We start from the raw sequence: 12,824 nt of genomic DNA, 5'->3' as shown, positions 1-12,824 counted from the left end.
ACTTGGGAAGAGGCAGCACAGCTACGGCAGGGAGAGGTTTGGCTCCTCCCCAGGGTGAGTTAGGCCTTGTGAAGCTCAGGGCTTTAATGTTCTCAAGACCTGTGACACTGCAATTAATCCATGACTTAGAGGAATGAATGAATTCCTGAGGAGGAGCCTGACTCCTGTGCTGCTCTGGAGGGTTCCTGCCCTGGCAGGGTCAGGGCTGTGCTGTTGGGTTTTCCTCCTCCCAGGTGGGAATCCTGCCAAGGTGATGGAGGATGACACACTGCTCATCCCATTATCACTGATGATACAGCTGTGCACCCCCCAGGCAGGTCAGGAATGATCCTGGGAGAGGGATGGAAGTGCTGACAGGAGCTCTGGTAGCACCTCACCAGGTCCATCAAGTGAGGACGAGTGTGGGGTGCCCAGTCCTGGGGCAGCTGAGCAGATTTGTGCAGCAGGATGTGGAACAGCTTCCTCGGCCCTGGGATGACATTCCCTGCACGTCACTGCTTGAGGATCAGGAGGAAGGGAAAGGTTCTCCCTCCTGATGGGTCAATGGAGCTGGGAAGGGGCTGGAGCAGCAGGAGGGGCTGAGGGAGCTGGGGGGGCTCAGCCTGGAGAAAAGGAGGCTCAGGGGGGACCTTCTGGCTCTGCAACTCCCTGACAGGAGGGGGGAGCCAGGGGGGGTCAGGCTCTGTTCCCAGGGAACAAGGGATGGGATGAGAGGGAACGGCCTCAAGCTGTGCCAGGGGAGGGGCAGGTTGGACATGAGGAGGAATTTCTTGCTGGAAAGGGTTGTTAAGGATTGGAATGGGCTCCTGGGAGGTGGGGGAGTCCCCACCCCTGGATGTGTCCAAGGAAGGAGTGAATGTGGCACTGAGTGCTCTGGGCTGGGGGACAAGGTGGGGATGGGACAAAGATTGGACTGGATGGTCTTGGAGATCTTTTCCAACGTTAACAATTCCATGATTCTGTGATTCTGTGTATTTGGGCTCTCTTTTGTGAGGAGCTCACCTGTGTGTGGACGTGTGTGTGTTCCTGGCAGTCACATTTTCACCCCTGGGACAATGTCGAATTTATGGACCAAGCTGTGACAGGGAAGATCTGAAAACCTTCATTTCCTGCATGTTACCATCCAGCTGTGAAAGGTGTGATGAACCAGACCCTGACAGGAAAGGCTGGCAAGATTCCAATCCTTCCATGGGCAGGGGAAGGAGTCCCTGCCCATTGCAGGGGGTGGGATGTGAACACAGAATCCCAGAATATGCTGGGTTGGAAGGGACCCATAAGGATCATCAAATCCAACCCTTAGCCCTGCACAGGACCATCCCTGAGAGTTAAGGTCCCTTCCAACCCAGACTGTTCTGGGATTCTGTAAAGATGGAATGGGAGCTTCCCTGAGGTTGGACAGAGGGACATCCAACGTGTTGACCCATTTTGTAAGAAGCCCAGTTGTAGAAACACTCCTGATAGCAGAATTCAGACATCCTTAGACACCCAAGGTGACTGGAAAATGTGGTGAACCCTTGGGATTGGTACTTCCAGGACAGTTGGGATTTCCATCTAGCAAGAATGTGCCAAAACTGTTTCCTCCCCCCTTTAAGCAGATGTTTGCAACCAGTGCTGCATTCAGTACAGGCTGCAAACTCCTCAGCAGTGGGGAAGGGATCTCCCCTTTTCCTCTGGCTCATCCACCTTCTTCTCACTCCCTGGGAAGGGGAGCTGCCTCAGTGTAACTCTGGGAACGGGAAGTGTTAAAAGCTCGGGAGTGTTCTGTGCAGGAGCATTGGAATGACATGAATCACAAGTTTATCAGCTCCAGAGTGGATGATGCAGCTGAAAGGACCGGCCATGGTTGTGTTTTCCGTGGGTCTGGAATGCGTGTGGGATTCCAGGGTGTTTGTCAGAGGGCTGCAGCTGGCCCTGGCATCGGAGCCTGGAGTGTCCCATCCCTCTGGAGCCGTTCCCAAGCAGCAGCTCTGCTTCCAGGACACCCAGCAGGCCGGGGGAGGGCTGCTGTGCTGGCAGGGGGGTTCTGTGAGGAGCCCCCACGTGCCTCTAAAGGCCACGAGAAAGCAAAGGGTGATTTATCTTGGTTATTCCATCTGAAATGGAAAGCTGGAAGTGTAAATGTGGGTTGTTTTGGAGCTGTTGGGGCTGTGCAGGTGCTCACAGTCAGCTCACAGGAGGCCTCTCTTGTGCTTTGTCACCGGGAGGGACGTTGGTCAGAGGGGGATTTTTTAAACGTGCTTTGCTCTTCCTCCTCTTCCTCCCCCAAACTCTCTGAAACATCTTCTCTTCTGCACTTAAAATCCCTGGCTTTGGAATCACAGTGAGGATTCCATTTCTCCAGAGCAGCACCCTGGGGCCAGCGAGCCCTGGGGCTGGAAAACATTTAAACTGGTTGTGCTTTGTCTCTGTCAACTCACAAATAACCTCCCTTCTGTCAAAGGTAGAACCCTTCCTGCACCACCTTGTGCTCTTCCCTGTGACAGTTCCCTGGACACCAGACTGCTCAGGCCCCGCTGGGTTAAACAGATCTGATCTGAATAATTGACCACAATTACTGCAACGTTTTGTCAGTGCTAATGTGCAGTTGTGATGTATTTATGAGGAGGCAGCATCCATTTCATTCCAGGAAGAGCAGGGTTTCTTCTGAAGGAATGTTATCACTGAGGAGCAGCAGGGCAGCTTTGGGAAGCTCTGAGTTTGGAACAAATCCCTTTTTTAATGCGGCATAATCTACATGGCTGACCTGGAAATTCTCTTTTTCAAACACCAGTCTGCAGCTCTAAAGCATATAACAGTTTTAAAAGTGAGATCTAAATTTACTTCCTTTGTAGATTAGCCTTTCTCTTTTGTCCAGATATTTTGATTTACCTTTATCCAATCAGTTCTCATTAGGCTTGTATTTTTGATAAAAAACCTGCAACAGCAATGAAAAAGTTGTTTCAGTGCTTCCAAACCATAAAAAACAAACAAACAAACAAAACAAAACAGGAAAAGTGGTTTAAAAACATTTAAGATGTTCCTCAGTTTTTTATCAGGGTTGAATTTTTATGTGTGGAGACACTTTTGGTGTTGAATAGAAGGAGACTTGAGTTCTGGATTGTGTGAACCCTCGTTGCTTTTTGCTCTTGGAAGGGACTGAGTGTGAATAAAGAGGAAATCACTGTTGATAGTTGTTCATGTTAAAACTGATGATGTGAAGTGTCTCCTTCCCTCTGGAAGGAGGGGGGTCACGTTGGAAATCGGTGTCTTGCCGTGGAACGTGGGCAGTCCCAGGGCACGGAACGGCGTCCGTTCATTCAGTTGATGTGTTTCAGTTCTGCCTCTCCCCAGTCCCATCCTTTCATTCAGTTGATGTGTTTCAGTTCTGACTCTCCCCAGTCCCAGGGCATGGAACACTGTCCTTTCATTCAGTTGATGTGTTTCAGTTCTGCCTCTCCCCAGTCCCAGCCCAGCTTTGCCTCAGGCCGTGTCTGTGTTGCAGGGATGTCGGTGCCAGCCCGCAGCGCCCGCCTGGCCCCGGCTGCCGAGGACTCGGTGGACACTCTGCTCCAGCGCATGGCACAGGAGGGCCCGCCCGCGCTGGACAAGACCCTGGAAGCCGTGATGGCCAACGTGCCACCCTCAGCCAGTCCCGCTCGGAACCACTCCAGGGAGAGAGCCCTGGGCAAGCAGGACAACCTGGTGGCTCCGGCCATTCCCAGCAGCTCCTGCAGCGACAGCATCTCCCTCCTGTCGGAGCGGCTGCCCGGCAGCTACTCCCCGAGGCACCTCAAGAGGAGCGTGGTGGAGGCCATGCAGCGCCAAGCGAGGAAAATGTGCAATTACAACAAGATCCTGGCCACAAAAAAAAATCTGGACCACGTCAATAAGATCCTGAAGGCCAAAAAGCTGCAGAGGCAGTCGCGGACCGGGAACAACTTCGTGAAGCGGCGGCCGGGGCGGCCGAGGAAGTACCCGCTGCAGGCCGTGGTGTCCATGCAGGCCTTCCAGGCCCACAGGCTGGTCAGCCAGGAGCTGGAGAACAGGGAGCCGAGCAGCAGCCCCCTGCACCTGGGCCCTGACACCATCACGGACGTCATCGAGGCCGTGGTGCAGAGCGTGAACCTGAACCCCGAGCACCGCAAGGGCTGGAAGAGGAAGAGGTGGCTGCCGGAGGAACAGGCCAGGAAGAGGCACAAGTCTTTGCCTGAGGATGAACAGGAGAGCAATAAGAGGTGATTCCCTTGCAGTTTTGTCCCCTTATTGATTTTGTAACGTTTCAATCCGTGAGGGAACCCTCTGCTCAGGGATTCCTCTGAATCTCACCAAGCACCTGTAACGATCTGCTTTTACTAAGGAGCTCAGTTTAGAGGGGATCAACATGTTTTAGTGTGCTCCAGGCCTTCCTCAGGCACTGAACACACCCCAAAACAGGATAGGATCTCAGGAGACCTAAAACTGTTGGTTCTGTGCTTGTGGCTCAAGTGAAGCAAGTTCTTGGTTGTGTTGGTGAAGGGTAAGTTTGATGAGTCGGTAACGGGGTCACTGCTGAGGTGCCACAGGTTGTTCCTTCCTCCTGTGTGCAGTAAGGAACTCTGAAGAGTTGTGGGAACTCTGGAGTGTTACCAGGGTAGATCACAGCCAGACACAGGGTGTGAGGTGAGATCACTGGATGCACAGAGTGAAGAGTAAAGCCAAGGCAACAAGGAGGAGGTAAGGGGTGCACCTCTGCAGTCACTAGCAAAGGACCACACCAGGAATCCCTCTCTGATCTGATCTTCTCATGCTTGTCCCCAGAGTCATCAACAAACAGATCAGAAGTTTTCCTTTCCAGAAATGGGTTCAGGGGCTGCTCTGTGACTCTCCTGAAGGCCAAGGAAAGGGTTACCACACACTATTTTTAGAGTCCAGAGGCAGAGAGCATGAGCTGCCTTCTGAATTACTCAACTGAGGCTCCAAGGGATAAACATTAGCAGTACAAACAACATTCTTTCTGTAATAACTAATAATGTTACTACAAAAATATTGTACATTTCTTCAGATTATGCTTAACCCCCCACTTGATCGTGGTCGTTGAGTTGCATTTTTTTTAAATAACTGAGACTGTTGAATTAACTGTTAATTCATAGACTTTTTCTGCTGAGCAGACAACAGAGAGGAGTAATGAAATCTGGTGAGGGAATCTTTATTGCAAGATAATCTTTAATCTTTACTCTTTCCTTCCAGTTTTTCTGAGCCAGTAGCTGAACCTCCCAGTCCACAGGATGCCCTTGGGAAACCACCTGAGCCTGAGAACCCTGAGCAGCCTTTGCCTGCTCTGCCCCAGCGTGAGAAGAAAGCCCCTCGACCCCCAAAGAAGAAGTACCAGAAGGCAGGGCTCTACTCTGACGTGTACAAAACAACAGAGTAAGTAAAGCTGCTCTCTGACAGCCCACTGCAAACTCTCTCCTTTCACCCTCAGCCATTAAGAGCTGCTGCTAATGAGGAGCTGAAATAAAACATCAGCTTAACTGAGGCCTGTGAAAAATCAGGCACGTGGTAATTGTCAGGACCTGAGGCAGTGGAGATGTGAAATGTAACCCCAGTCAGAAAGCAGCCTTGAGCAGCCTGGAAGAGTTTCTGGTGTTGACTTTGAAGAAGGTGAGAGCTTCATTCAGCAGTTCTGAGGGGGCTGGGAGAGCTGGGTGTGTGCAGGTGCTGAGCACAGTGTCTGCAGGAAAGGGGCTCTTAGATCCCTGTTTTCACTGGCTGAATGGGACAACTGCTCATCTTGTGTGTGAAGGAATTCCAGATATGCACCCAGTCCCTTTCACAGCTCAGTGAAGTTCATCTCCATTTTCTGTGAGATCTTAAGGGTAGAAATCCAGCATTCCTTCACTTTTTCCCACTGGCTCACAGCCTGGTGTCCATTAGGACGTGGACACCTCCTCCTTCCCCTTCCCTTTGTAGTCACTCACGTTTCCTGCAGCCATCTGAACAAATGTGTTGAAGTCAGGAATTCGTGCTCCTGTTGTGATGGGATCTGACAGGTTGAAAAGAGAGAAAATTTGGCACCTTCTCACTTTGTCACATAAAAATGTTACAGAGCCCACTGGGAAGCTGCCAGTGCAGTCCCTCAGCTGCTCCTGGTGTGTTCTCTGTCCACAGTGGAATGAAGGCATCTTTGTCATGGATCAAAGATCAAGTGATGAAAGGATCAAGGCTCTTTAAGGAGAAGAAAGAAAGATCTGAGTCTGACCAAAGTGTTTGGCCAGTTGTGTTGGAAATCAGATGTGCTGAAACTTTAACACTTGGATGGTCTGTCACTGCCCCACCCATCACTCAACACCCAAATCTGAGAATTAGCTCTGTTGCCTTAGGGAGGAGCTGAGAGAGTCTTCTCTTCTTCAGTCACTCTGGGTTTAGTTTGCTGAACCAACTGGGTGAAGGAGTCACTTCTGACTGGGTCACTCCTTTACCCAGTTGGTTCAGCAGAAGTGACTTTACCAAGCTGGTTCAGCAAACTAAATCCACAGAGCAACAGTCACTTTTTTAATCAGATCCTCTGCTGATTTAACGTGCTGTTCCAGTTCTGCTGCCAGGGCAGACATCTGGCAGTGCAGGAGGAGAGCAGAAGTTCATCTTGTTATCCCACTATTTATGTAACTTCCTGCTGGAGGATTTGGGAAACCTGGTCTGAGTGGAGGAGGCAAAGGGAGCTCTGTGATCGTGGGGCACCCTCTAGTGCTGCTTTCTGTCCCCATTCCCACACTCCCTGTGCCTCTTGGTGGGTTTTAACCCCTGGTTTTCTGTAGCTCTGCACTGTTCACCTGCAGACACTTTGCCTTAAGGGCCATTTTCCTTCTGCATTTCATCCTTCCTAAATATTCCCTAAAATGCCACGAGGAGCCAGTGAAAGTTGTGCTGAGGTTTGCTGTTCAAAGTTCCAGCCTCTCCCTGCATCAGTCACATCCAGCAGCACAGGAAAGGTTTGACCTGGCCTGGCCAGTGTTATTTGACTGTTAAAAGAGATTTAAACAGCCAGTTTTAACAGATATTTTTAAACTGCTTCATTTCTCTTCAGCCACGTGCAGTTTGCCTCAGCAGGATTTCCCTCCACCTCACCTCTGTGCAGAAACCTCACTCAAATCCGGTGAGGAGAGCTCAGATTTTGATTCCTTGCAAACAAACCAGGAACAAAAGGAATGGTTCCTGAGGCAGTCTCAGTTCTACCCCATTTCCAGCTATAATTTTGTGGGCAGTGGAGCTGCAGCCTCCACAGGAGTGTTCCCAACCCTCAGCTCCCACAGGGAGAGTTCCATGGATCTGGAGGGAGGTTCAGTGTGTGGCTGCAGCTTTGAGAACAAAGGAAGATCTCAGGCAGGAGTCACTCCCTGCATCCAGCAGTGGCTTTCCTAGAGGAGTGCAAAGTCCAGTTCACCAAAGAAATTTAGTCATTAGTGAATTAGTAATGAACTAAAATGCTATGGATTGTTTAGAGCAATAGCAGGATTTTGATATGAGCAGTTCAGACTTTGCACTGGAGCAATCAGCTGTGCTTTCTCCTCACCTTTTTGGCTTATTCCTTTTCCTGTGCTGGCCTTTCCTTTGTCCCAGCCTGATGTCCAGGGCACTTGGGATAGTGGTTGGATGGAATCCAGGCTTCCTCTGGGTTCCTGGGGTGGTTCACCCTGCAGTCACACCGAGTCAGACCAGCAGCAAAGCCAGCTCATCCCCACTTGGTGTGTTTGTCAGCCTGTGGTCAGAGAGAGACCCTGGGCTCCACACCTCAGAAACGTAATTCCACAGGGAACTAATCCCAGCCAGCATGGTGAGAGTGTAGGGAGAAGGCACTGGAAGCTGGAGAGGGGGAACAGAAAGAAAGGGAAGGTGAGGGATGAGGAGAAATGAAGGTACAGGGAAGACAACTGTGGTTCTGGTCTTTGTTCCCTTCTTAGTTTGCCTGAGACTTTAGACTGACATTTTGAACCTGACCTTCAGCCTCTGACTGTTCTCATCTTCCACAGAAACATCCCCTGGCCATTGCTCTGTCCTGGGAGCTTGCAAAGAGAGCCCAGTTCAGTCTGCTGGAGGGTGGAACCAGTCCCAGAGTGGGTGTTTTAGGTTTGTCCCGTCAGAAGCTGAACCAGACAGCTTTAGGCAGTGGATTAAAGAGAGAGAAGCGTTTCTTAATGAGTCATTAAGATTGGAAAAGGCCTCAGGATCATCAAGTCCAACCTCTGAGATCATCAAGTCCAACCTTTTATGTAGCCAGGCTTCAGTGTGTCAGATGCTCAGGAATGTCCTCCCCCAGCTCCCTGGTGTAGCTGGGCTGCTGGAAGGTCTCATTTCCCAGGTTATTGGCCAGGTCTCATTTCCCAGAATTTTGGCCAGGTCTCATTTCCCCGAATTTTGGCCAGGTCTCATTTCCCAGGTTATTGGCCAGGTCTCATTTCCCCGAATTTTGGCCAGGTCTCATTTCCCAGGTTATTGGCCAGGTCTCATTTCCCAGAATTTTGGCCAGGTCTCATTTCCCAGAATTTTGGCCAGGTCTCATTTCCCAGGTTATTGGCCAGGTCTCATTTCCCAGAATTTTGGCCAGGTCTCATTTCCCAGATTATTGGCCAGGTCTCATTTCCCAGATTATTGGCCAGGTCTCAATTCCCAGGTTATTGGCCAGGTCTCCCCCTGGTCCCACTGGCTTGCTTGGAATCATAAAGTGCTTTGGGTTGGGAGGGACCTCAAAGCTCGTCTCGTTCCACCCCCTGCCATGGGCAGGGACACCTTCCCCTGGCCCAGGTTGCTCCAAGCCCTTTCCAGCCTGGCCTTGAACACTTCCAGGGATCCAGGGGCAGCCACAGCTGCTCTGGGCAACCACAAAGCCCAGCCTGAAAGGGCCCATCCCAGTGGGAATAGGCAACACACACCTTTTCTTGACACTGCAGAGGCCTTTTTGAAGTCACAAAGCTTTTTTTTTACATGGTATTTATGTTTATAAAACTGCCTGTGTGGTTTATACTTGATGATTTTAGCGTATTTCCTTTTTTATTTCTGCTTTCCTTTTGATATTTCCTGTCAATATTTAATTTCCTTCTAATATTTCTGCTTGCTTTTGGCATCTCAGCCCTTCCCTCTGAAGCCCCTCGAGCCCTGAGGCCCTTTATGCTCTCACTTATGACCAAGGCTGACCCAGGAGGGTCCACAGAGCCTGGAGGAATTCATGGGATATTCTGTGTTTTCAGACACTCACCTCCTTCATTTCCCTTTCACTCTGGGCTCCTCCTTGCAATTTATTCATTGTAGTTTTATTTTTCCATTTGCACAGAATGTGGGTGTGTTAAAGGGCTGCACATTTAGGTTGAATTAAATCATCTTCCTTATGGAATGTTTTCCCTTTTCTCTCTGCCTTTGGTTTAAGGGTTTACTTGCCTCTTGGGCACACTTTGCCTCTTCAAAATCCCTATTTCCTCTTAATTAGACCTTGCTTTCCAGGTCCTGTCAGTAGTTCTTTTAAGGCCTTTCTCTGCCAGTTGTGGGGATTTGGTGCAGCACAACCTGGAAGATGAGAGGGGTGGGCAGGGTTTGGGTTTGGGGCATTTTGTTGGGAGGGTTTTAATCCCCCTAATTAAACCTTTTAATCCAAGGTTTAGTAACTTGTACTTGTGGAACAGGTACCAGAAATCCAGAAAGGTTAAGAAGAGAATATAAACCACAAATTATTGCCATCAGTTCTGTTTCTGACCTTCAGAGAATCCTGGAATGCTTTGGGTTGGAAAGGACCTTAAAGATCAACTGATTCCACCCCCTGCCATGGGCAGGGACACCTCCCACTGTCCCAGGTTGCTCCAAGCCCTGTCCAGCCTGGCCTTGGACACTCCCAGGGGTCCAGGGGCAGCCACAGCTTCTCTGGGCAACCTGTGCCAGGGCCTCCCCACCCTCCCAGGGAAGGATCTCTTCCAGATTATTTCCAGTTGTTGGTATCTGTATCACAAAACTTGTTTTTAACTTGCATTTTCCATTCACAAGTTAAACAATATCCCATTTTTGTTCGAGTCAGCCTGCAGTTGTACAGCCAGTTATTAAAGTAAATCCCTTAAAAAGCTTCAGGGCACTTCAGCAGGCTTCCATATGATTTAGTCTTTGGTATATTTGACATTTAGAAGTCTCTTCTGGATGTTGCAGCACTAAATATAACCACCTCAGGTTTTAGTTTGCAGGGGCTGTCGGTGGCCAGAAGGAGATGTTTGTAAGGGCCAGGTTTGGGAGCTGACACCTGCCTGACCCACCCAGGGTCTCTGAATTCACAGTCCTCTTCTCCCCTTCTGTAAAACTGCTTTTTAAACTCCCATTTCTGTTCTCTCCCTGGTGAACAACCTTCTGAAGGGCAGCACAGGAACATTTGCCCTCAGCAAAGCAGGAGAGCACGTCCAGTTCCTCAGCCAGAACCCACCAGATGTGATTTGTTGGTTGTCTTTTATTTGTGTAGGGTTAGTTGTTGCTTTTGTATCACGTGCTGGGCATGTAAAGTTGATGGTGTCCCATGAGGTGTTGCTTGAGAAAAGAGGGGGGGGGAAATGCGAAAAAGAAAAAAAAAAGAGAGAAAAAGAGAAAAAGGAAAAAGAGAAAAAGAAAAAAAAAGAGAAAATAAAAAAAAGAGAAAAAGAAAAAAGAGAAAATGTAAAAAGAGAAAAAGAAAAAAGAGAAAAAGAAAAAAAGAAAATGGGAAAAGAGAAAAAGGAAAAAGAAAAAATGAGAAAAGAAAAAAGAGAAAAAGAAAAAAAGAAAAAAGAGAAAAAGAAAAGAGAAAAAGAAAAAAGAGAAAATTAAAAAAGAGAAAAAGAAAAAAGAGAAAGAGAAAAAGAAAAGAGAAAAAAGAGAAAGAGAAAAAGAAAAGAGAAAAAGATAAAAGAGAAAATGAAAAAAGAGGAAAAAAAGAGAAAATGAAAAAAGAGAAAAAGAAAAAGGAGAGAAAGAGAAAAAGAAAAAAGAGAAAAAGAAAAGAAAAAGGAAAAAGGGGGAAAAAAGAGAGAAAAAAGAGGAAAGAAGAAAAAAAGATGACAAGAAGAAAAGAGAAAAACAAAGAAGAAAAGAGAAAAATGCCCTGTGGAAGGGCTGTGATCAGTGTGTGTGACAGGCACCCTGGCAGTCAGGTTTTGGGGGCTGTTCCTGTTGTTATTCTCTTGCCTGATGTTCCAGAGGTGACTAAACAGAGGAATGTCCTTTACCTAGCCCAGAGCTGTGCCCTTTGCCAGGGCAGGGGTTTGTTCCCATAGTGATGTTCTCCTTTGTCCCTGTCACCCAGAGCTGTGTCCTTTGCCAGGGCAGGTGGTTGTTCCCATAGTGACATTCTCCTTGTGTCCCTGTCACCCAGAGCTGTGTCCTTTGCCAGGGCAGGTGTTGGTGCCCATTGTGACATTCTCCTTGTGTCCCTGTCACCCAGAGCTGTGTCCTTTGCCAGGACAGGGGTTTGTTCCCATAGTGATGTTCTGGTTGTGTCCCTGTCACCCAGAGCTGTGTCCTTTGCCAGGGCAGGTGGTTGTTCCCCTAGTGATGTTCTCCTTTGTCCCTGTCACCCACAGCCCCAAGAGCCGCCTGATCCAGCTGAAGAAGGAGAAGCTGGAATACACCCCGGGGGAACACGAGCACGGGCTGTTCCCTGCCCCCATCCACGTCGGTGGGTACCTGGGGGGTTGGTTGGGGGGGTGAGGTGGGGATCCCCTGCACTGCCCAGCTCTCTGCTCTCTCCCTCTTCCCTCCTTCTGATCCTTTTGGTCTGCCCTGAGCTCTGCCCAGGGCCACGCTCATCTCTCTGTGCTCCCCAGGGCACAAGTTGGGGCTCAGGAGGCTTTTTTTGACTTGCCACGTGAGCTTTGTTTTCATTTTTTGAAATGCCAGTCTGGTGTTCAAACCTGCTTTAGCTGTGATAACCTCAGATGAAATGCAGAGCAAGAGTCTCCTCCTCAGAGTAAAACTGCAGCAGAGTAGCCAGAGACAATTATGACCATTTGTTAAATCCAAAAAGCTGAGCATGGAATAATAAATTCCCACTTGTCCCTGTGTCTGACCTTAAACATGGATAAAAGGGTGGAAGAATGAAAAGCTTTGCTGTTATCTGGGTTTTTATTTTATCCCCATTCTTAGGTGTTGGGTAGGACAAAAATGGGGTTTAGGGTTTCACAGAATCACAGAATCATGGAATGGTTTGAATTGGAAGGGGCCTCAAAGCCCATCCAGTGCCACCCCCTGCCATGGGCAGGGACACCTTCCCCTGGCCCAGGTTGCTCCAAGTCCCGTCCAAGCTGGACATTTCCAGGGAAGTACCTGTGGAAAGAAGCTGTAACCCAAGTCTAGCCCAGGCTCTTGGAGCTGCTGGAGCTTGGGATGCTGCTCCCAGGGATGGGATGTCCCTGAGCTCCCAAAGTGCAGCTCCCATCCTTTCCCAGGATGAACCAAGGTTGAGTAACTTCTCAGGTAATTGTTTCAGCTTTTGAAGTGCTGTGGTTTCTTGCTGCAAGTCCCGTCATGCCAGGCACGTTTGGGACACTCCACTTTGTTCAGCAGGAATATTTGTCCCATCCAACACTCACGTGTCACTGGCTTGTCTTCTTTAGCTGAGAAGTTTTGCTCCACGCACCACTTTGGCTCCCCCAGCCAGGCAGAAGAGTTGGCCAGGTCTGTGGGAATCAGGGACCACAGAGCAGGTTTCAGAGCTGAAGGTGGTAATTAAAGTTCTCAGCATTCTCCCAAACCTGCCCTCTGTCAGTTCCTGTTGGAATGGGGGGCATCAAACCTTCCCGTGGCATCTGCCAGGACACTCTGACTCCCAGTGTTGGTGCTGCTGCCACATTCCAGCTCCTGCCCTGGGA

The 12,824-nt window shown here is 49.3% G+C and overlaps 1 protein-coding gene and 2 long non-coding RNA genes across 4 annotated transcripts in view; 2 read left to right on the top strand and 1 right to left on the bottom strand.

The window, feature by feature from the left end:
• The window catches only part of ASH1L (ASH1 like histone lysine methyltransferase), a 65,281-nt gene that overhangs the window by 27,853 nt on the left and 24,604 nt on the right, over nucleotides 1-12,824 (top strand). Inside the window, exons 5-7 of the mRNA XM_051773333.1 lie at nucleotides 3,482-4,214; nucleotides 5,206-5,385; nucleotides 11,538-11,632. Of these exons, the coding sequence (XP_051629293.1) occupies nucleotides 3,482-4,214; nucleotides 5,206-5,385; nucleotides 11,538-11,632 (1,008 nt within the window). The remainder of the gene's footprint in view (nucleotides 1-3,481; nucleotides 4,215-5,205; nucleotides 5,386-11,537; nucleotides 11,633-12,824) is intronic.
• Nucleotides 7,032-8,056, bottom strand: LOC127463633 (uncharacterized). Its single transcript, XR_007900904.1, has 2 exons — nucleotides 7,954-8,056; nucleotides 7,032-7,818 (listed from the first exon to the last, which is right to left on the bottom strand). It is a non-coding gene; the product is annotated as an uncharacterized LOC127463633 (long non-coding RNA).
• On the top strand, nucleotides 8,155-10,521 carry LOC127463632 (uncharacterized). 2 transcript variants are annotated; one of them, XR_007900903.1, is made up of 3 exons: nucleotides 8,155-8,352; nucleotides 8,431-8,586; nucleotides 8,639-10,521. It is a non-coding gene; the product is annotated as an uncharacterized LOC127463632 (long non-coding RNA). The 2 variants fall into 2 exon arrangements; XR_007900902.1 differs by having other exon boundaries at nucleotides 8,155-8,404; nucleotides 8,457-8,586.

This window comes from Manacus candei, unplaced genomic scaffold (assembly GCF_025592945.1).
Source record: "Manacus candei isolate 608988 ecotype Guabito, Panama unplaced genomic scaffold, ASM2559294v1 h1tg000166l, whole genome shotgun sequence".
In the NCBI taxonomy this organism is placed as follows: domain Eukaryota; kingdom Metazoa; phylum Chordata; class Aves; order Passeriformes; family Pipridae; genus Manacus; species Manacus candei.
This window is presented reverse-complemented; position numbering and strand designations above follow the sequence as displayed.